Source organism: Diorhabda carinulata, chromosome 1 (assembly GCF_026250575.1).
Source record: "Diorhabda carinulata isolate Delta chromosome 1, icDioCari1.1, whole genome shotgun sequence".
Taxonomy (NCBI): Eukaryota; Metazoa; Arthropoda; class Insecta; order Coleoptera; family Chrysomelidae; genus Diorhabda; species Diorhabda carinulata.
The window spans coordinates 36,107,822-36,133,098 of record NC_079460.1 but is presented as its reverse complement, the minus strand read 5'-3'; the positions used below and the strand labels follow the sequence as shown (position 1 = coordinate 36,133,098).

Below are 25,277 nucleotides of genomic sequence, written 5' to 3'. Positions count from 1 at the left end.
TCGATATATATATTGGTGTTGTTTTATCGCCTTTGAATTTTACATTAAAAAAATTAAAAGGCTTTCGCTTTACCTTTCAGTGTATATTTACAAATATTCATTCTTCAGACTTTCATTTCTTTCGATTTTTCAGACATACTACTAAAGATTGTTGATTTTTGATTGTATCTTGATTTCAGAAATAGTGCAGAGTTCATAACAAGTAAATAGTTCAGTGAATGTAACTGTGAGTACTTCAAATATTGCAGTAATTTTAAATTTGGGGTTAGGAATAACTTGTAGAAATTCTAATTTTTAAATAGTTTAAAAGTTTTTACTTCATACTTAATCACGATCCTTCGCCAATATTACGGACAAGCAGTTATCTAGGAGTTAAATTGAGAGAATTACAAAACTAATTCTGATAATTATCACAAGAAAATAGATTTTCAACTGTGGATAAATAAAATATTTCCATATAGATACACATAGCTTGAAAATAGAACAAGCCGTGATCATGACTTCATAACAAAAAAATTAATAATTAAGTTCACGTTCCCAAATTTATGAATTCTTCTTCGGAAGCAGGAAAACTGAAATCATCCTAAAAGCACAAAAAATAACATGTATCCAAACCAAACGTACCAATCAATCTCTCTATTGCCAATATTAATATGAAATTTAGAAAAAAACTTTAACTTAGATTGGAACAAAATCAAAACAAAAAAATATTGGAACTATACAATAAGCAGTGGTGCTTTCTAGATCTCGGCATTTGATTTTTTATGTTTCACTAAATACTCTTTCATATTTAACTGCTCAAGAAATGGCACGAAAAAATAGAAAAATTGAAATGTGCTTAGAAGATCTTTCAGATAGCCACATGAAACTAAATTTCAAATAACAAAAATAATTGAGGATCTGAAGCATCATGTTTTCTTTATCTGCCACATAAAGTCTAAGAAATTAAAATTTATTAAATCGAGATATAATTTACAAATGAGAAAAATGTTCAGTCATCTGAAGAGAAGTATTTGAATTCGAATTACAAGATATGGAGGAATACTTTGGGAAAATCAATAATATCTTGAATAACCACCATAAAAGGCACACACATCTGTATAGATATATTTTCTTTTAAAATTATTTATTATATTTGGAAAAATTTTTGTAATATTTGAAGTTCACAATAGGAAACTCAGTATGCCCATTTTTGAAATACTTAACATTGAAAATATTATATACTATTTTACTAGTTGAATTTGAAAATTGCTGAACTACAATAATTTTTTAATCATCAATTACCTAGGAATGCAGTTGAGGGATTAAAAGTTGTAAGCTTTTTATTTATAAATATCAACATTAATTTTACACAATACATTGTATGTACTGTCTTTTATAGAAGAACTCTATTTTTTCATATATATATATATATATATATATATATATATATATATATATATATATATATATATATATATATATATACATATACATATAAATATATGTATATATATATTTTTTAGAATAAAATTTCAAAAAACAAACAACGACTATTTACAAAGGAGGGAATATTCACAACTTATTTATATGAAAATTATCCTGCCTGCAGGTACTCGATATTTTTTACATATATTAAGATCCCAAATAACTTTCCCTCTTAAGTGCATAATTGACAAATCTTCAAACAAAACACATATTTGTGCAAACTTAAGTACTACGCGGCTCATTGGCCGGGTATACATTCAAATCAGTTAGATCAGAAATTCTTAATTTTTGGAGATTAATTAACATAAATTATACAAAACATATCAACCCACAAATCAGTATTGACATATCATCTTCAATAGAGCCAAAATAATTTAAGCAATTACATTATTCATAAGTAATTGAAATTATTGATGAAATGTAAGATAGCAACAGAGTGTGAATATGGGGAGACATATGGTTTTTGGTAAGGTGCAGTTAGAAGTGGTTGTTAATAGTGACAAAAAAGATGAAGAATTGTCAAGTTGGTCGTCACTTAAAACCCTGGTTTTTCGCTGCTTTTCGGGGATAAATCAGCTGAAAGTTTCCAGGAGTCTATACTGGGGATAGGATCGCCGGCCAAATAATTATATATATATATATATATATATATATATATATATATATATATATATATATATATATATATATATATATATATATATATATATATATATATATATGTTTTAGATGATTTGTTTTTAGGAAATATAACAGTTAATAAAGGTATTTTTAATAATAATAAGTAGTTAGGAATATTGTGCTCTGACTTTGGTTAGAAGAGATAACAAACAAACTCACTATATATTTCGTGTATATTTTAAGGTAAACATCAATGAGAAGTATGATTAAGAAATGCATATATAGAAGAGACAGAATAATATCTATAACATATACATAGGGTGATCATGATTTAGAGAAAATAAGATTTGATAGGCAAGGTACTCAAATAATAAAAAAATTATACTGACAAATTAAAATCGTTTAAACAAGGATAAGTTGACTACGAAAATCAGAAATTCTCTGAAAGTAACAGAAAAAACATGTAAAGAATTGAAGTAGGTGTAACCTGCACAATAAAAATAGCTCTCCATTTCTACAATATTGCTATAGATTGAAACTCAAACTTCAGTTTAATATATACCCACTTTGTGTTGACATTTGGTGGTAAACAGAATAAAGATAGAATTTTACAGCAATAATATGGATAGTCACTAATCTTATTGACAAAAACAATAATATCGAAAATAGAATAAGTGGAATTGTCATTTTACATGAAACTAATTCAATGAGAGCAGACGAATATCAAGTGAGGATAAATCAGAAAATTCATAAAGATTCAGATTAAAATAGACAACATGTCAATATCAATATGTGTACAATCATATATTGTAAGAGATTTTAAGAAGTGTATCACTCATAACACTCAATACAACAGAATTGTTTTTCTAGATCTACTGAAAGATATCAATTGGGGTGACATGTCGATAACACCCACTATTATTGAGCACCAACTTATCCCCAAATACTTTAGTAAATAAATCAATTTTATATTATGTACAACTCACATTCAAATCCCCATCATTGTACAGTAGGTAAATATAATACGAATAGTATTTTTATCTAGAATTACGTATTATTCTAAAATGATATGTATGAGCGAACTTTATAGATTTTTTAAAAAGATCGAGCTCTAGCGAATTTAATGAGTTTTTCACAATAAATTGAAATTAATAACACAAAAAGATCAAAGATTTCAAAATTTAATGTTATTGTTAATATTAATACTATTTTGGAAGCAGTTTTTTCTATGAATATAGATAACAATATCTTGTAAAATTAATACTTGTACAGATCGCATCATTTTTCACAAAATTTACTCAGTTATGTCTATTGGTCTAATATAGTTCACTGCTATATCCAAACTAGGTATTATCTGCTGGGGGTGATGGTTTAGCGGCTATTGTTATATTTGTCAATATAGCGTTGGTTGCATGGTTTCCCTTCATGTTATAGAGAGCTTTGTTCATTTACTTGACTTTCCAGCTCTAGCTGAAGCGGAGTAAATAACTAATAGTATTGCTCTCGACTAATAGTCTTATTTGTTTAGGCAAGTTATATTATTAGATACATATGAGTAAAATTACAAATGTGCAATATGTATTCACCTATCAGAATTAAGACTATGACTGTACTAAAATGACAGATTTTTACTATTATGATAGATTCTGACAATATATTGTCATAAACAGACAAAAATTTATTTTGGAAACTGAAATATAAAATATTACAAGATAAGAACAGAAGCGAGGAAGATTCAGTTCAAAGTGAAATGGTGTGAATAATGAGCTTTAAAACTGGAAAATATTCAACTAATGAGAAAAGAGAGCTAAGTTATTATTAAATTGAGAAATCGATAACCTGAATTGAAAAATTGTTATAAATACTAATTATAATGTATATTTTATCGTGATGTTTAGTGAAATATTAAGTCAACCCTTCCAGTTTTCTGACTTTTTATAAAACGTTTAGTCATAAAGATGTTTGGTTATTATTTAAAGATAATTAAAGCTTCTCTTAAATAATCTAGATAACAAAATAACAAGATTATTGTGAAAAACTAGTACTAGTTCTATTATTTATATTGCTTTAGTAATAGTGGCTATTGATCTTTTTCTATGCTTTCAACTTATTGCAAACTAGATCATTTAAACCTTCTAAACTACTCTGGCAGTGAAAATAGTAAATAGATGACAAAACAATAAATCTAATAGAAAATCCAAATAACAATCAACAATGTTAACTTTATCCTACCTAATAAAAGTGATTAAGCACAAAAAAACTGAAAGGTGTTTTTATAAATGGTATAAGGAAACTACGACTAAAACTTAAACTACCTATAGTTAACACTTTTCAGTATACACAAAAATTAACTGAGATAATCTAAAGAAAATAAACATAGTGATACAAACTTACTGTAAAATTGAAAATTATTCAATTTCCAGTAGTATTACTTCAAACTAAAATTATAACTAAAACTAAATTATATAAAAGTAATAGTCCAAAATATAAACTTCAAAATTGATGTAATAAATATTGACAAATTCATCTAACAACTGGTTATATCTGTGTAGTTGTCATTGGTGCAACTATATTATCTGAGGCCCATGGAAAATTAATAGGATGAGTTTTCCTAGTGAAAATCGTTATATTGCATTTCAATTTTGATGAATCACTAATAGTTATTAATAATATTACTAAAATATTTAGAGTTTTAGTTGAAAATCAAATTTCAAGTATTTATTTGGTTCTATTTTGTGACCTTTCTGTTCTGTATAAAAGTATCAATAACATCATCAAAGTTTAAAGATCGAGACTAAGAATTTTCTATGCACACAATAGCAAAGTTACATTGCCTGCCTTGTGTCATACAGTTTTATAAATAGATTTTCATCAATTTCCTTTGCGAAAATGATCTTTGTGCACTAGCTATAGTCACAGTAATTGCAACAAACAGCATAAACATAAACTTACTTCAGGAAACCTGCTCGACTATAATGATTCTTTTTATTAATAAATATTTGTTTTCAGTTATTTCAGCTACAGATACCAAATGTAATTTTATATCCAGCTGTCCTATTTTATTTTTTTACACTCCCTCATAAGGGAGCTAGCGTCCTTGACATTTGACGTTACCTACAAACTTCAAACTAGGCAAATTGTGTTAGTGTGTGTAAGTAAATTAGGTTAGAAGGACATAAAATAACATCTCATTTTGTTAATTCTGCTAGCTTACTTCTGTTGTTAAGACCTCTTCAATCATAGGCACTAGTTGAGTCAGGGTCTTGTTGCACTGCCACACTACAGTTATGCCACTAATGATTGTTACATAAATATTTATTTTTAGTTAACAAACAGACAAGTGCTAGATTACTTATTAAAGTGTGTATTGTCAAATCAAGGATTGTATACACATATAATTGTACAACTTTATGTGATTGGCATCCAAATATTCAGGTTTAGCAATAGGAGAAGAACATGGAAAGAGAGCATGATATAAAAACCAATGAAAATTTGAATAATCAATACACATAGAAATAATTTATTCGAAAGACTTGCAAACCAACTTGATTGGAATTAAATCAAATTTGACAGATAGATGATCTATTTCTTAGATATATTTTTTTGTTTGTAACGACGCTTGTGGTTTAATAGAAAAAATTAGATGTGTTATCAATAATATATTTTAAACAACATTTGAAAGTATTTGTTTGATGCGAAATTAACAGTTACACAGTTACCAATGGAGGGTGTCTATTAGTTTAACTTACTGCATATAGTTTTATTATTATTTTGAATAATACTTAGATACGAACAATCTATATCTTAATTACACTGTTAACTACATTTTATGCTACAATACATTCTAAAGAAAACTATTGGACGGCTGTTGCAAATTGCAAATCTAGACGAAGAGTATAATTTTAGGAACATATTCAGATACTTTTCCTTAAGTTCATATTTTAGACATATTTCCATTTTAAAATTGTATAAGAAATATTGTGAATTTGGGAGAAAATCGTTCATATTTTCATTAAAAATTATAAATAAAAACAGTAAGTTTGACACATCACATAAATTAAGTACATGTTTGGAATTATGGTAAGTACATAAATAAATTAATTATTTTGATTTTTAAGATCACAATAGAAACTATCCAATTCAAAAGAGCAAGTATATAAACTAACAACTTTAGATACTATATTATATAATGTTGAGAACTTTCCAAAATTTCATTCCAAACAGCAAACATCTTCCAAATTACATTATCTTTCACACACTAATGTTTAAATATTAGTTAGGTACTCATGGTTCTCAAATATTCACTTTCTTCATTTGAAAATGATCCGAACACAATATATATGAGAAACGTCAACACTGTTCAATCTACCCTCAGATTTACTTTGTGCATATTTTTCCTAAATTGTAAATGTGCATTATTGATTTTTATAAAATAATATAGGATACAAATGCAATAGTATTCTTATAAGTTTGTTGAAGAAACGAGTTTTTGTTATTGACAAGAAGCTGATAATAGTAAAATATAAGACAATACATTTATATTTGTCTTATATAAGTCTTTGGAACAATTAAGCAATAGCTAAAATATTCTGTACTCAGTTTCAACTGAAGTTTTAATTAAAAGTAAAACATTTGATATTGACTAATGAAATTACCTTGGGGACTATTACACTAATAACTAATTTGATGGAAAATATCAAAATATTGATCATATTTTGTTCCAATTTGCTTCTATTTTGTTGTTACAGTACAAAAACATCCAGAATGTATCATTTTAAACGTAATTTAAAGCATTTAAGACAACTTGAGGTGTCAGAAGCTTAATATTAGTCAAAGTATTTCAGTTTTAAACTTCAAAATTGATGGGGATATATCATTTTAAAACGAAGGCTGTGTATAAATATAATATTTATCACTTTCATAAGTGAACTATGCAATATAATGAATAATTTAAGATAAAAAATAATTAAAAATTGAAAAGTGCTTTCCTTACTACAATCACAGCTTTGAATCCATACAATCAGAAGAATATAATAAGATAATAAAAAGTTCGTACAACGTCTATAATCATCTCACTTTTGTTGTCGATCCTTGCATTCTTATATAAATGCATAAAAATGACGAAATAACAGCCAAATTAGACATTGTAAAGATATAAGAATAATTTCAGAATAAATATAGTAGGAGATACTTTTCTTCTAGTAGCGACTATATTATACAAAATCAAGAATGTACTCCCTAAGGTATTCATAATATAGGTACATGAGAAAATTCTTCATTTCTCATTTTTTATCGTTGCCTTTTCTTGAGTCTTCTTTGAAGTCTGTATTATTCAATCTAAAAAAGAGAATAGTATTAGTAAATTCTGAAAGTAATAATTATGAAAAACAAACTAGTATATATTACCATATATTAACTATGAGACAATAATCACTGGATATGATTTGAAAGATGAAGGTATTGTGTTTTTTGCTGGACATGCTTGACCCATTGAAATAATGTCATTTATCAATTATTTGTAACGAAGATATTCGATATGTATTGGTACCTAGTAGATAGTAGTCTAAAGTGGTAGTAGATATTGAGGTGATGTTATGGGCTTCTGAAGGAAAGTTTTAATTATACAACATCAAGAATACACAGATTCATTTCAAGAGCTAGCACAAGAGGAAGGGTAAGTTTTTTTTTGCAAATTTGTTATATGAAAATTGTTGAATAATTCTAGCAGTCCAACAATTTTGTTCTGATGTTTCTCTATATTACCTATAGAAAACATCAGCAAAAATATTGAAATTACTTGTTATCATGTTCTATATAGATTGCCAATTTTATTTATTACATTGTTTGAGTATGTATGTATGTATACAGAATCTAATGAATAATTAATAACACGTTCAACGTAAATAAGTACCTGCTATTTGGGCCTATGTAGCTGGAAGAGCCCCCTGGACACTGTGACTTTTGATGGACATCCACTGACGGGTCCTCCCGCTTCTCTCTTTCGGCTCGTTCTCTCTGTAATCTATGAATGAAACCATAATTAATCAACTAATTCTACATTATAAAACATTTACAAGCTTCTTAAATATAGTTACTTACATTGGTAGTAGTTCCCATTGGATCATCCCAAATACTAAGTACGCATTAAAATATTTTGAAATTATATAACTAGGAAAGATTTTCAGATTAACATTGATCACATAGTATTATTAATACTAGAACTGTGATATTTTTGAGCAAGTTTGATAAAAGGGTGAAACTGTAAATTTGTTTTGATTTGATTTAACATAGAATAAAAAATTTTCAGGAAGCAAAAATAAAAAGCTGCTGACATTAAAGAGTATACTAGATGTGAAAATAGACTGTTTTATTATATTACTCCCTATTAGGTTGCTACGAGAGCTCCTTGAACCAGATTTGTATATTTTCTAAGGAATCTGTTATATTTTTACTTAATGTGAAGACATCACTATTGGTATGTACTTACTTATTTTTTGACTGCCTCATGAATTGCTGAATTTTTCTGGCAGCTTGGTGTTGCCTTCTTTGGGAATAAGTACGTCTACAAAATTATGGCCAATTAATTTTTGTTACATTGCTCTAGTATGTTACACAATTATCAGAATCGTCAAGAGCAATTACATTCATAGCACAATTATAAGTTGACAAACTACTTATTAATTCAAATTTATTATGAGTTTATTATGGTTATAGCACTATCAAATGATTTACACAACGAAGCAATTCAAGAAAAGGCAATATTTTGTACAGTTAGATGCACGGCCATCAACAAATAGATATTTTGCATTTTTCATCTCTACGACTACTAAATATTAATATTATTATTATTATATAGTGAAAACAACTAATAAAAATGGCTCTATGCATTTTTAATTCAAAACTAAGCTGTGCCACTTTAGCTACTAGAAATGGTTAAATCAACAGTTGATATTGTAGTTTGTAAAATATCGGTAGGACTTGCAAGTGTGCTATTGTTAAAATCAATTATTTAAGCTATAACAAGCAAAAAATTAATTACAATTATTATTCTTAATATTAAATTTAAAAAAATTATTTCATTATTTTCAAAAGATAGATAGGTTGCCTACATAGTTAGCAGACAGCAAAACACTATAAATAAATGCACTAGTTTGAAACTGAAATATAATATATGAATCTCCATTGATGATGTATACCTAGGGAATCTTTAATAAATTATGTAATCCCGTTTTTTCTAGCTACTTTTATGTTGACAACATACTGAAAATCTTGACGATACTTGTATGTACAACGTTAAGACAAACAAATTTCATAGATGTGCATGTACACTTAAAACTACGGTACGAGCAGGGGGTAGTAAATGCATGAAGTAAGGTTAGTTTGAAGCATATGTTAATAAAAATTAAAATAACAAGCACCGACAGACAACATTAAAATATTCATTATATCTGGGCTAGTTCACCATGAAAGAAATTTAAAGTATTACCAGTTAGATAAAATTCTATTTGAATTTGTTTGCAGCATTATGTAAGTTGTTAATCATATCTACTTCTAAATTGTTAGAGATTGGATGATTCATGAAAATAAAACATTAATATTAAGTTGACAATGTGAAAAATTATTAATCCGAATAACAATATAATATACAAATTTTGACATCAAAGTCCAAAAAGGTATTCCATAAATATTTGTACATAATTTTTGATTTATTGTAAGAAATTTGACATTCAATTTACTTATCCAAATTATAGGTGAATTTAGCAATGATAGTTTTAACATCAAATTTATAGTGTCATAGAAATCAAGTAAATAAAAAAAATATAACAGTTGTACTATCAATGGCCAATTTCACCTGCAAAATAAAAGAATATGTTATTCTACTTTAAAATCACCACCAAACATTATATGAAGAAATCATTTTCTATCTTTTACGAGGATGTCCCAGAAGTACCTGGCCCAATAAGTTCGATACCATTTTTATAATAATAATCGTCAAGTTGCTCATAATTGCTATTAACTGCCGACATCACCTCCTCATTTTTGGAAAATCTTTAACCACCGAGCCATTTTTTCAAGTCTGGCAACAGAAAATAATGTGGCGATAGGGCCATTGCAATAACGGATTTGTGAGCTGATGCATTGTCTTCATCAAACAAAACTTGTTAGCCAAATGCGGCTGTTTTTGCTTGATTTCACACGTTGCAATAAGTTCGCATAATACTCGCCGCTGATAGTTTCTCCTCTTTCAAGAATGTCAATGTCAATGATCTTGCCTGTAGATGGAACGGTCTTTGCTTTCTTGGGAGCCGGTTCTACCTATTTAGTTGATTGTTTTAATTGTTCTTTTGTTTCGGGTGTGAAATGATACCTATATTTCATCCATGTTTATGAAACGGCGCAAATATTCGGCTTTCTGTAAAATATAGCCAAACACTCGATGGAAACATATTCACGATGCTGTTTTTTTTCCATTGCCATCAGACGCGGCACCCATCTTGTACACAGCTTGCTCATGTCCAAATTTTCAGTTATTATGCGAAGTACCGCACATTTTGAAATGCTTACTATGTCTTCTAGTTCGCACACTTTCAGTCGACGATCATCCAGTACCGCTTTATGGATTTTCTTCAATATTTCTGGAGTCGTCACCTCATTTGGTCGACCACTGCGTTGCAGATCTTCGCAGGTCATACGGCCTCATTTGAACTCTGCTACCCAATATTTTACTATTGATAACAAAGGAGCAATCTTACCCAGAGTAGAATCTAGTTTAGCTTTTATATTGGTTGGGCTTAAGCCTTTCAAATAAAAGTATTGTGTAATATAACGATAATCAATTTTTTCCATGTTTACAAATTCAAAACTGAAAACTTTCACTATTGATAGCTGCCAAACAAATACTAAACAACGTAGCCTCTTCAAATTTGGACGTTCTAATACAATGGTATTTTCCAAGCAACTACCGCTATCTCTAGGTTAGGCCAGGTACTTCTGGGACCATCCTCGTATATATTTTTGCTTTCGTCAAAATTACATCAATTATTTTATATATGATGAGCCCATATTTGATTCATGAAATTTAAATATTAGAATAAATCAATTTCACTTTCAAAACAGAATTGTTACTAAATTCATAACTCTTAAATCTTTATTCTTTAATATGCTGTTATAAGAAATAAATAAATTATTTCCCCTCCTTCATTAAAAATAAATTCAAAAATCTGTTAGTATCACAGCACATAAAACAACTTCCATAATGACTGTAAACACCACAACTTACTTTAACCCTGCCGTAGCAGGTGTCCCTTCTCTACTATTTCTCCCCCCCTGCTCCTTGTAATTTCGATAATAGTTTTGAATGCACACAGCAGCCTCTTGGCTTTTCTTAAACCTTTTATGTTCGCAGTAGGATCTGTAACCATTCTGTATCACCATAGCAGCATGAGTCATCTGCTTATAATAAGCATACTGCTTATAACGTCTATAATAGTTCTGAATGACGACAGCTGCTTGCCTCTCTTTATTCTGTTCTTGTTGTTGACGTCCTTTGTATGAACGGTATGCCTTTTGGATTATTTTAGCAGCTTCATATAATTCCCGTTGTTCACGATCTAAAAAATAGCAGAATTGATATGGGTGTATATATTTTATACATATAAAATATATAAAAAAAACTTTATTTGACCTGATAATGTGAGATTTGAGAAATCTTTTTCGAAAACTGTGCCAGAAGCTTGGAAGAACTCGCAAAAATCTGCTGTAGTTGGAGGAGGGGATGGAGAATCCAGCGTAAAGGAGCAAGGTGACTGTAAACAACTGGAAGAAGCCGGACTTAAACTGGAACAAGGTGTGCTAACATCGTAGTATCTGGAACAGTTTTTATCATTTTCTGCTAATATCTAATATGAATAGTACTCACCTATAGTTGTTATCGGAAAATTCAAAATTGAATTCAGTAGATTCAAAACTTGATGATGATTGATCCAATAATGGTTCCATAAAGACATCTGATAGTGTATCAGAGGTTTGTAGGCTATCTGATGCACAAGAACTTTTGTCCATCATCATTTCTTCACTTTCATTCTAATGAAAAAATGATAAATGCAAATAATTTGTTTATTTTCAATACACGATTTATACCTTGATTCTTTCAGGCATTGCAGCAATTATCTGTTCAGCCAATGTCAAAACTCTAGCATCTTGCTCCCCTTGAATAATAACAAAATGATAATTATTGGAGACTAAAAATGTTTCATTTATTATAAAGTAGATTCAAATAGTATTCAAAACCTATATTTATCATGCGATTGAAGGAGCTATATTATTTTTGAAAATATCTTATTGCCAGAAATCTTCTGAATATTATGTGAACATAATACATAATACTTTTGAAAACTGCTGTTTACGTTGAAGATAACCAGTTTTATCACAAAAAATATTGAACAAAATAAAGAAAGTCGATCGGCAATATGATTTGACAATATTATTATAAGTGATGGGTACGTCTAAGTTGAAATCTGGAAAATCCCATATTTTTAGCCAAGTCTTTTTTGGAAAAACTGCACATACAAGTGTTTGTCTGTGTAGCGGACAAAATTTATTTCAATATATTTTAACAATGAAATTATTAAATGAGAAGTCTCGTCATATATCTAAATTTTTAAACTTGTTTAAATACATATTAAAAAATATAATTGATTGATAATAAAAAAAAATTATTACTGCAAACTGTGTGGTTCATTTTGGATACTAAAATGTGGGTTATGGTTATCAATGTGATCTTTAAAAAATTCGAGGCACCGGAATAAAAATTAGGTAGATAGAAGTATTTTACGGACAATAAGGTATTTTAATGAGCAAAAAGAAAGAACAAACAACTATTCAAGAGCGAAAGCAGCAGCATAAGCTTAAAAATGATTAGTTTTTCTATCCGAAAAGTGTTAGTTACTGATTTAGGATAAATCTTCAGAGTTAAATGGCTTCAAGTATTATTGTCAAGATAGAGGTCTAAAACACTGGTATAAAATTACAAGTTAGGGAGTGCATCATATATGTCTAGGACTAGGGTTAAATGCATACAGGGTAACTGAGTAAACAGAGTAAGGATGTATTATATCCTCATCCCTCTATAAGTTTATTGAAGAGTATTAAAACGAAATTAATTAATACAAAATCTAGTAAATATAATAAGATGAAAGTTAGGAAAAATAAATCATTTTTTTCAACACATTTTGAAAATCCTATGATCATAAATATACAAATAAGTAATTGATTATAAATTTTAAAATTACATATATATTAACATAACCTATAGATCTAATTTTTGTTTTAGTGTCACCTTACAACTGATTATCCTGTACCCTGTATAGGAAAATAATTATTTATTATTGTACAATATTCATGACGAGAATTTCACTTTCAACTTTTAAAAATGGTTTTACTTGAAAATTTATAAATATTGGATCATTTAAAAAACATAAATTTACCCAATATAATGATACAAAAAAAATAGATCTTCAAATTTTTAACGTTCAACATAATACATATTTTCGTTATAATACTGTTATATATTTAATGATTTCAATTAAAAATCCAATAGCATAAAAATTAGAAGAATAATAATTGAAAACATTAATATTGGATGAAAACTTTTTTCCTGAAAATGTCATTTTCAAAAGATGACAGACTTGACCAGCTATTTTTTTTTCATAATATTTTCTCATTAATCATTCAAGATATTCTTAGTGAAGAGGGACCTAATTGAAAGAAAATTCTCTAAATAAATAAAAAAAAAACAACAAAAACTCTAAAAAACTTTTGTTATACGTTTTTTTCATATAACGAGTTTATAATAAAGGTTTGCTGAAGAAAATCAGTGAATCAATTAATATCTGCACACCTTCAATGAAAAATTCATTGAGGAACTTAATTAAATGTCCCATGGGCTCTGACATCAAGCTTTTTTTATGATATCTGGATATCTGGAATTCACTGTATGTAATCAAGTGAAACGATCCAATATTAGTTTTACAAAGCATAGATGATTGTACAATAATTTTAACATTTAGAAGGACAACAAAGAATAGATAAACTGTAACAACAGTGAAACAACACCGAGAGACAACAAACAGACCATTTATGGCACTGACCTACAGTACTGTTGGGGAGCTCATTCTCATCGTCCGAGACACCTTCTACATCTATCAGTGGACTACTGCTTCGGGGGCCACTCCCTATTTCGCCTAGATTATTGTTTCAAAATACAGATCAGTCAGTGCTAAATCAATATTTTATAAGATTTTTTTACAAGTTTCTCTAGGCGCGATAGTAGTTCGGACATTGTTAATTTTCTACTAGAAACATATTTATTATTCAACTTTACACATTTATCATCAAAATGTAAATGGTATTTCTAAGGATAAAACATATTTCGAAAAATGTTACAAGTCTTCAAGTAGAAAGTAGTAGTCAAGTAGAAAAAATCTCAAACAAAACTTTCTTTTCTCCCCACCCTTCTTGATTGCTCCTTTAACAATAAAATTACTATCCAACTTTAAGAAACACCTCACCAACTACTATATCTCTAAAGGCGGCCAGGACAAGGCCCTATCTTTTAAACTACTCTCCAAAGATTGGATATTTGACATTTCCTTGTCTTATTGCTATTAACCAACTCCGTCAACCCACACACAACTCCATCTTATTTCATTTTATTGATTATGTTCGGATAAATATTTACACTATTGTTTCACGCAAATTTTGTAAATAAAGTAGTTTTTTATAAACCCTAAACGAGCAACAACGTTGTTTCTTTTCTCTCCCCAATAAAACACTATCAACTACATATTTTATAGATATTAATTATTGAGGTAATTCTGGTAAATATTGTTTCCATAAGCTATATTAAAAAATTCTTCTTTATTATATGACAATCAATGAAATAAAGATTTTTGTGTGATTTTTTATTGTTTTAATTTACATTTTTCTAATAAAAAACTTTGATTACAAAGTTTACGGAATATCAATTGCTTTTTATTTAAATTACTGTTATTATTGATATTTTCTCAAAGTTTCAAAGGTCACATGTGGAGAGTTTGGGAAATTTTTTTAAATCAATCAACTTGAATTTTGTTTAATAATCGTCACTAAGGATATGTTACAAATAAAAATGTTTCTAGCAAAATAATTACCCAGAATGTATTTTAGTCTAATCATGACTTATATTATTTTCTAAAAATACAAAGACTTTTTTCAACTCGTAAACTCAATTTAAAACTAAAATAAATACAGCATTTCAAAAGCAAAATTGAATAACAAACTGAATTTATGGTTACAATCTAGAATTAATTACCGTTATCGACATGTACTGCCAACTAGTTTGGCCCAATATCTGCCAATAAATTCAGTGTGGTTCACTTTTTCATGCATTTTATTTCAAATGTCGTTACTTACCCATACAAATTCAAACTTTTATATCTAGCAAATAAGTATATACTTACATAACACAAAATCCATCTTTTTGTGAGAATCCAAGCTTTCATTATCAAATGAGTTATCTTTAAGGCAAGAGGTCTGAAGAGGTAAAGACATACTTCGATCGAACCTAAAAACATTCAAATTAATGGTTTGTTAAGAGCCTTAAGTAATTTATATGCTGCAAAACTTCAGTTGAAATAAGCCAAAGTAAATTTCAACACAAAAATTTAACTGAAGCGTATTGAATGGATTTCATAATAATTATTTTTAGTTTTCGGTATTGCTACATTCAGTTGTTATATAGTAATATTGATAAAGATATTACATCTTGAAAAAAGAATTTGTTGTTCCAAATAACGGCATTAGTATTCATCATCTTCATATATAGGTTAATAATGTAATATAATTTTTTATAACTATTTTAATATGTTCTACTTACTTAGATAGTTTTGGCGTGTCACGTGGATTCCACATTTTGGTACTCTTAGGTCTATAATTTTCCGATGCCGGGCCACAGCTCATGTTAATTCCACTATCGATCGACGGTCTTTTGATCAACTTTTGACCATTGCAACCCCTACTACTGGAGGAAAAATCCGAAAGCATGGGACTTGGAGCTGAAGTGATAAGTTTACTGTTGACATCAGAGTCTAAGTCAACGTTTAAAATCTTGAACTTGTTCATTTCGCTCCTGAAAACACAGCAATGCCTAGAAATATATATGCTACACAGGAAACTATAACTTTAAAATCACAGTCTAAACATCAATATATCAGATGTAATGTCTTTCGACTAACTTTGGTGTATATAAATTTTTGGAACAATATTTAAAGATGCACGACTACATGAAATAATGGATGGATGTGAGAATATATTACAATAATAGTTTTTACTATTACTAAAATTCCGAAATAGGGATTAAAGTGATACAAACCTATTACATTTCCAGCTGTCACATTAATAGGTTAAAATAATAAAAATAAACATTGTTGTTTGAAAGATGTTCAAATTGTTTACCATTAATCTCTTGGTAGTAGTATAATGTATTTTGTGGTTCTTTTCTAACATTCTGTAATATTCCTCTAGCGATAATGTTGTTTTTATGTTATTGTTTACCACAAGTTGCCAAAAGTTTTTGTTTTTAATTTAACATGCGGTTCAAGGTAACCCCATAGAAAAATTCTAATGGGTAAAATCCGGCGATCTACCTGAGCGTTTTATGGACTTACGTCATCCAATCCATCGTTCGGAAAAACGGTGTTTAAATAATTACGTACGTACGGAAAACATAATGAGATGAAGATAAATCTTGATTCATATTTTAGTTATCGCAGCTTCAGTCTGCAGTATATTGAGATATTTATCGTCATTTAATTTTGGTTGATAAATATTGGTCCTATAAAATAATACCTAATATATCCGTCCATACATTTATCTTCTTGAGAAATTGAGTATGGCCTTCAGGAATTCGGGAAATAAGCTGGGATTTTTTTCGGACCAGTACCTAACATTTTGACGGTGAACGTGGTCATTAAATGTAGCGTCATTACTAAGGCAAATATTTTTCAAATACGTAGGATATTGTTAAAAATTCGTGAATTATTTGTATTTCGTATAGAATAAATTTACTTATTTGAAATATCTTTATAACTCTATTTTGACTGACATTGCATTCGCCAGCCACTTCTGCTCTATTCGATGGATTCACATCAAATTTACACTTTCCAATGCTGTAGTGGTTATGTACGCTGCCAGTTCCAAAAAAAAATTAGGAAAAGGGGTCTAATAATGTCTATCAATGAGATGTCATTGATTAAAAATTGCCTCACATTTGTCGATTAAATTTCGAGGATAGGTCATTGGCTTGTTAAAAAATTAATTACACTTTACTGAACGAAAGAAAGTGACAATAATCCATTTATGACAATTGTTTTTTTAGATATTACTACCAATAAAAAATATAGGACAGGCACGTGAACTGAAATAACACATGTAAAATTAGTCTGCAAATAGTCCATATTGTGTTAGTTGTTGTTATTCACTTTTATTCCGTATTGTGTTGCGGGTTGAGAACTCAAAACAATCCAATTTATGTCTCCAAGGAAAACCAATTTGTTAATAATTTACTATTCGGTCGCCTAATTACTAATGTGTCCGAAAAAGGGATAGATTGTATTGGAATGGCTAAAGTGGAATCATCAACATAAATTTTAAGGAAATTAATTAGAAAGGGTAGTGGCTTTAAACTTTCAGTAATTTACTTATATATGTATGTATTAGTTTCTTTAAATGACTTTTATATTGTTCTTAAGTGTTTAGACAACAATGTTCTTATTTGTTCATGTTATATAGTTTGTCTTACATACAGTTAGTCCTATTCATTTATATACACATGTATAGATATTTATATTCTTACACTATCTGATTATTGTTTTAATTCTAATTTCACAATTTTTTGTTTACTTGTTTATCTTCATCAACGTTTGAGTTATAATGTACGATATATTTTTAGCCTTGATAAAGATCAAATAAAAGATCGAAACGTTAGCATTTTAGAAACACTCTTGGACAGTTTTATTTTGAGTCCGCAACCCGCAATACCAAATTATACATTTTTATTATCAATTTATATAATTTTTGAAATGAAGTATATTACATTACAATACCAGGTTTCCTAAGCTTAATTTCTAAAACATTTTAAAGATTTATGAACAATATTAATTGTATTATTACAGTACTGACTTACCTTGTGACTGCCCCAGGTCTTAAAAAAACGCCATCATGAGATTTGTTAGTTGAAGCGATAGAAATTAGAGATCCAATTGAACTAGCCGGCGATATTACTGTAGGTGACATCACATCAGTGGAGGATTGATTAGACTGTAGCATTAAATTAGCTTTATCTCTTCTCAGCTCTAATTTTTCTATTTCTTTAACAAGATCCATATGGTTAATAGCTCGAGCGCATTCAAGAGCGGTTTGATTTGAGGTGTTTTTCATATAAAGAGCATTATGATTCCATTTATATAGCATTACTGCTGTTTCAATATGACCTCTAGCACACGCCCACATCTGTAAAAATTATTTTATGTTTGATATCCAATAAAATATAGAAGTTTTAACGTTCATAGCGAAAACAATGCTACTTTACCAATGGCGTAAATCCATCTTCATCTTGACTAAGTGCATCGACTTCAGTTTCTAGTAGCAAAGACGAATTTTCGGCTCGCCAGTGTAGCATGGCGCATACTAAACGAGAATAACCTAAGGAAGCTGCGAGATGTAACAACGTCATCCCTCTGTGGCTGGCAAACCATGAGACACTAAGTTCTTCACCGTGTCTCCATATTCTCGACGTCATATTTTGGCAAAAGGTAACCAGCCTATCTTCAAAATTTGGTTGTCCAAAAAGAGCTGTATCCTCGACCTACAAAAAATGATGGGAAAAGTGCGTTAGAGCAAGAAATAAGATTGTTTCTACCTGGAGCGAATGAAAAAACTCTATTTATGTGAACCACAAATATTTTACAGTCTGACATTGCTTTTGTTGTTAAAAAGTTGGATGATTTCACACATAATTTAATCTATGCTGACCGCAATGCTGACGATATAATGTTATGAAGAGGTATAATGGAAGTGGATATCTATATTGAGAACATCCTTCATATTTCTTTGATTATATCAAACATGACAGATAAAAATTAATGCTTAAAGACTTTTTCCTTCATACTACATATAATTGTGATAAAATTATTAGAAAAATTACCACATCATTATCAACAGGTTCTTGTTTGATCTGTAGTCTGTCATCCATAGCTTCTAATCTTTGAAGCAGCGTGAATTTAAGTAAGTTATCATTGCATCTTTCTACTTTTGGTTCAGGTGCTGCCACTTGTTCTTCCCTCGGTGGCAACTTGTACTCGAATATCACAGAGTTGGAAATCACATAGCCGTCGCATGCTACTTGTAAAGTTGCTAAACCAGCTTCGTGTGCTGAAAGAATATGATGATAAATATATGTCCTCGTGTATATTTACCTACTACTATTTTTTGTAAATTATGGAACTAAATATGTAATAATTTATATAATAGTTATTAAATTCTGGTTTTTAATTCAATTGAATACTTCAATACTAGATATATGAAGCCAAGATTTATGGCTACAAATCAAAGTCAATTTTAGTGTAATATTGACAAGTAATGACAGTTGAATAATAATAACAATTTGGTGAAATAATATAAATCAATTGTCATGTCAAAAATCACGTCAAAATTAAATTAAAAAAATAACATTTTGTGCATTTTGACAATTTTTATCTTGAGTTGTGTTTGCTTTACGTCTAGATGAATACTGGTACGTCTGCTTTTGATGAAGTCGAAATGAGTAACAGTACACAATATATATCACGAGTAACTAAATTCTGGATTAAACAAGCCGTACAAGTTCTTCTCACTATAGGTTTTCTACTCAATACCAAAAATTACCCTGAATATTCACCATAACATCCATCTGAAAAATTATATGAAGCTTCAAGGGTTCCTGAAACTCCAGCCCGAAGGATATCAACCAAAAAAATACTTTTACACCGTAGGAACTGAATAAATTTCTCAAAGAAGTACCAGATCATTAATTTCTTCTGACCAAAGTGTGTCATCAAAAATGGAATTTGACAATATATCATTGGTGGTTTGCATAGGTTGCATTAATAATGGCTGCACGAACGAAGATATAAAAGATTACAACGACATCAACAATGACATCTATATCGTTAATTATGTCAGGTGATTTGTAGAAAAATGTTTTCTCTGTCCCATCAAACTCTTTATTTTTAAATTAACAGAATGTTAAATGCACAGCTGTAAAAAAAAGAGCCAGGAAAAACTTGTGGAAGTAATTAACGGTATTATAGAAAGAGTTAACAATATTAGAAGTAGAAATACCGCAAGAAGTAAAAGTTATAATATGACGGTTAAAAAAATCCACCTGTAAATTTCATAAGTAAGTAGTAATTATAATAATCATGTCAAAAATTATAATATATTATTTTTTCCTGATAGATTATGAAGTATAGTATTCTATTTGCGAGTAATGGTATCAACCATTCGAATATATTACACCGTTTGTTACGCTAGTGGTGCAAAAATCATCCTTTAGTGAGTAATAATCATCATTACTGGCTCTTCGAATAATATACTGATATATAAAAAGAGCATAATGGATTTAATTACAGTTACTAATTTTTTTTCATTGGTTATATTAATACTGAGAAAACTGATTCCTGATTATTTATTTCCGATGTATATTTAATACGTATCTTTGTACTTATTCTTGGTATTTACCAGGTTACAAGGCCTATTAGACTACACGATTTCTCGGGCCATGTCTCTCGAGTGCTCTATCTTCCAGTTAGGGCGCCGCTTATTACATTTCGTTAGAAATCGCTCCCTGCTTGACTCGCTCTCCGTGAACGTGGAGACCTTTGCACGCCTGTCGCTATGGTAGAACTTTATTCAATCATCAAAGAATTCTTTTAATTTTTTCTTTCGTCATAATTCCCAACAGTATTAAAAAGTATGTTAGGGATGTCGCTTTTGGTTTAATTATTTGATATATTTTTTCATATATTTAAGCTGATAAATTATATATCCGTTTTACTAGCATTATTAGATAATTCTTAAAAATAGTATCTTCAGTTATTATATATTGGCTGCTTAGGGGAAGATTTCTCAAAAAGTCAGTAAATGGAAAAATAAGAGAACAAATGCTGCCGTACACTACCAATATTGACAGAGAACGAGGATTTCACAAATTACTCACAATAACTTTTTTTACATTTTCGCATCAACCATGTTAATTATTAGCGATGGATTTGATAATATGATCACAATAAAATAGAGTGCTAGTTAACGAATATTTATACATATTATTATCCACGTTGCAATTTTTTCCTAGTAGGGTGTTCATATCATTTTGAAAATTACATTGCTGCGATGTGTATAATGTAAATTCTAATAGTATATGTTTTACAGTCAGTTCTTGGTTACAAGCTGTACACATAGGTTTGCTACTTCCACATGATAAATATTCAGACGTTTTTTTTTAAGTGATCTATTTTTAGAAGGGTTACTACGACTTGTTTTGGCCGATGACTGCATATTCGCAGCCACTTTCCTTTATTTGTCCTAATTTTTGAAATCATCCTTGCCACTCAGCTGGCCACTGAAAATTTCATTTTGATGTAGGCTTTCACGTCACTTTGAACCGCACTATTCATTATTATGTAAGTACATCGCAGCGTCTTTTGCATGTTTATCAGCCTCTTCGTTTCCAAGTATTTCTAGGTGAAACGACACCGCCAAAAAACATCTTATTTTGTAGTTCAAGAGGGTTGTTTTCATGAGTATTTTTCAATGAACTCAGGGCATTTAAGGAGTTTGTCATTATTACAGTTTTTTGAAGGATTGGTGATTGAATTTTAACCAAAGCTTGGAGGATAGCATATATTTCTATACAGAGCTTACGTCGGATAATTTATATTCCAAAGGAGGTTCATGAGAAGTGATAACAATAGCCTTAACTCTATTTGGGGTTTTGGATGTATCAGTGGTTATTTTATGGAAGATAGAATACATTGAGAGTTTGAAGTGAAATTAACTCATAATAGTTGTATGTACATAGATACGATAGATATGATATAAGTGAATTTTTTACATAGTCCAATAAAAGCATCTAAGTCGCAATAGCAATGTTAATTGTTTTTTTTTTCGATAACCAGGGGATCATTAATTGGGACACTGTCAGCAGTAACAGAGGAGTTCTGTGTTAGCATCCTGAAATGCCTCATTGATTGTGCAAGAGTTTGGTCCCGAAACATTTTTCACCCCCCAATATGATGTCACGCCTAACAGGTGCAGTAAGCGTGATTCTAAACGGGATAATTTCAGAAGTTGGAGTGTTGTGAATAACGTTGGATCGTTGTGTAGAGTTGAATGGAGATTATTGGGAAGGTGATAACAAAATTTAGTTAGAAACTTTATTTGCTTGTTTTTTTTTTGATAAATTCTCGGAACTTCATTGCTACACATCGTATGTCGTTAGGTGTGGAAAATACACATGGCATTGACGTTTAATACAAACAGTAAATGAGCTTGTATTGGGAATTGAATTATTTTTAATCGCGTGACAAACAAATAATTTATCAATTTATTTATTGCATGATTTTATTTTCCTTTATTCTGTCAAATGGAGTCCTGACACATATGTCATAATGGAATTAAATTGTTCAAAAATTTAAATCACACTATTTGATTCCGATTTCTATCAAGTAATGTTATTTACACATTCAAAACAGAAATATTAAATGCTTATGTCAAAGAAAGTACGAATGTTAAATCATAATTGTTAATTAGAATGAGTGATATTTTGATAACCATTAGGTAGGTAGTAGATTGTTATACTTCACATTCTCTTGTATTGTACTCAAATATGAAATAAGTTTAATGATAAAAGCTGTTTTCACTCTCCTTAAAAACTACATATATTACTTTGTAAATATTGTATATATTTAGTTAGCCTTCTTACAAAACTTTTGTTACTATAATGTATGATCGTTCGGGAATGACACGTAGGTCTTGGAAAATAATTTCTAATAAAATATTTCCAGCGTAGATAGGTGGAAATCTGAATCTATTCATTTGAACATAAATATAATAATCTGAGTCTCAATTATATTTATTACCCTCACCATTAGTTTGAGTACAGTCAACCGGTGAATAACATATTCTTAGTTTGTGAACTGTTGTTTAGGAAAATATATTTTCAAATTTAAATTTTATATTTAATGCGAAAATTCAATCATCAATTTCAATTGCAACTACTTAAGCTGTTAGGTAGTTCTGTATTATAATTATTGATCCATAAAAAACCATAAAATCGCATCATTCTATTATATTCTGTTCTGTTCTGGAGAGATCCGTATATTAATAGAACAAAAAAGCATCTATTAATTGAAAATTGCTTTATTATAGTAGTAGTAAGTTAAAATTTGATACAAAAAATAAAGAAACAAATCGAAAAGACAAATATTATTTACAATTAGCTCGAAATCATTCGCAATGAGAAACTTATCAGTTAATATTTTGGCTTCATTTTTCTCTTTAATGATATTTTCATGTCTACATTTTATCATAAGTGAATAACATACCTGGACAATAACATCTTAACACTCCACTTTGGACTAAAGTGGTCGGTACAGGGAATGTATCGAAAAGTACAGTGTATGGTCCAGATGAGTGCCATGGACCTGTGACCAAAACTTTGACACCACCTTCTGGATAAGCCCATTCAGGAGAATAGTCGGTTATTTTCGCCGAACCTTCCAACTGATTGTTTTGTTGTTCAGGTTGTGCCTTAATATTAATTCTATTTTCGGACGGATTAACATCTGGAATTAAATACTCATATTAGTAGAAAGTTCTCACTTTTAGTGAGTCAAGAAGAATATACTCAATGTTTGTTGAGTCGACTGGCTCACCTAAGAGTCCGGCATGTCCAGAATCTAAGCTTTCTAAATCTGGAAATTCGCCGAGCATATCAAAAGCATCTAAATTAACGAATACGTCGTCATCAACAACATGTGTCGGTGATACAACTACATCACAACTGTCTATAAAGTCCATCGGATTCATTTCATTACTTAGAGGTTGTTGTTGGGACTGCGGTTTATTTTGATGATGTTCAGATCCATTCGTCTCGGAAGCAGAGTTTTGATTAGTTAGTTCAGTTGAACACAATGGCATATTGGCCGAGAGAGTTCTTTGAATATCCTCCTGGAACAGATGTAGGTATTGATAGTATGGCCTAACCTATAATAGAAATTTTGAAAAATCTATATTTAAATAGATATAAGGTAATAAACTAGTTAAGAAAAAGATTTGATACAATTGATTCAAAAATTAGACTAGATACATTCAAAGTACGGATTTATCTTTTAACTAACCTGCGATAGATCTAAAGTTTCATTAAAGAACCCTCCATTTATAATGGAAGAACCATCACTTTTACTAACAAGAGAACCACTAGAATCTGTACCTAGTAGTACCACTGTTTCGTTACAGAAATTTTGATGTTTGTATTCGTCTACAACGTCTTCTTGGGTTGTATCCATGTGTTTTGAAGGAGTCGATGGAGCACTTGACATTACTACTTCTGATTGTTGATGGGGATTTCTAGAAAAAAATATGTGAATATAATATTTGATTATAGTTAGCTTCTGATTTCCCACCTATTATTATACATATTTCCGTCGTGAAAAACTGATTGTCTATGATTTTCTCCAAGTTCCATTTTCATTTCTCTTTGTACTGCTTTAGAATTCTGCTTAGATGCATGGAGACAGGAGGGATTCGTATCCATAACTTCTTGTTTAAGTACAAGATGACTAGTTCTTTCTTTGGGAATCACACGACTAGAATTACAAACGAAGTTTGCTACTGACACCGGATTTACTAGATTTTGATGGTTGTTACTGTTGTTGCCCGAATTACTGTTGAGAATGAGTAAACCACCGCCTCCTTGGATCTGAGATAGACTTAGTACTAATGGAGGAGTATTTCCTGAACTAGATGAGCAGTTTGTGTTGTTCTGAACTGCCTAAAGAGGAAAAAAGATATCCAGAGTTAATTAAGATATCTATTAAACAATTTGATACGTA

The 25,277-nt window shown here is 29.6% G+C and overlaps 1 protein-coding gene across 14 annotated transcripts in view; it reads right to left on the bottom strand.

Moving 5' to 3' along the window:
- Window positions 1-5,145: 5,145 nt before the first annotated feature.
- The window catches only part of LOC130901333 (calmodulin-binding transcription activator 2-like), a 488,194-nt gene continuing 468,062 nt past the window's right edge, over window positions 5,146-25,277 (bottom strand). For 7 of the 14 annotated variants that reach the window (XM_057812641.1, XM_057812650.1, XM_057812658.1 and 4 more), the window contains 17 exons: window positions 24,849-25,216; window positions 24,564-24,792; window positions 24,099-24,429; window positions 23,769-24,008; window positions 19,331-19,557; window positions 18,716-18,991; window positions 18,311-18,636; window positions 16,004-16,255; window positions 15,588-15,691; window positions 14,238-14,330; window positions 12,229-12,296; window positions 12,008-12,171; window positions 11,774-11,955; window positions 11,369-11,699; window positions 8,576-8,650; window positions 8,000-8,110; window positions 5,146-7,425 (listed from right to left, as the gene is read on the bottom strand). In XM_057812641.1, the coding sequence (XP_057668624.1) occupies window positions 7,371-7,425; window positions 8,000-8,110; window positions 8,576-8,650; window positions 11,369-11,699; window positions 11,774-11,955; window positions 12,008-12,171; window positions 12,229-12,296; window positions 14,238-14,330; window positions 15,588-15,691; window positions 16,004-16,255; window positions 18,311-18,636; window positions 18,716-18,991; window positions 19,331-19,557; window positions 23,769-24,008; window positions 24,099-24,429; window positions 24,564-24,792; window positions 24,849-25,216 (3,432 nt within the window). In that variant the 3' untranslated portion in view covers window positions 5,146-7,370. The remainder of the gene's footprint in view (window positions 7,426-7,999; window positions 8,111-8,575; window positions 8,651-11,368; window positions 11,700-11,773; window positions 11,956-12,007; window positions 12,172-12,228; window positions 12,297-14,237; window positions 14,331-15,587; window positions 15,692-16,003; window positions 16,256-18,310; window positions 18,637-18,715; window positions 18,992-19,330; window positions 19,558-23,768; window positions 24,009-24,098; window positions 24,430-24,563; window positions 24,793-24,848; window positions 25,217-25,277) is intronic. The other 7 variants (XM_057812676.1, XM_057812667.1, XM_057812751.1 and 4 more) reach the window with 3 other exon arrangements.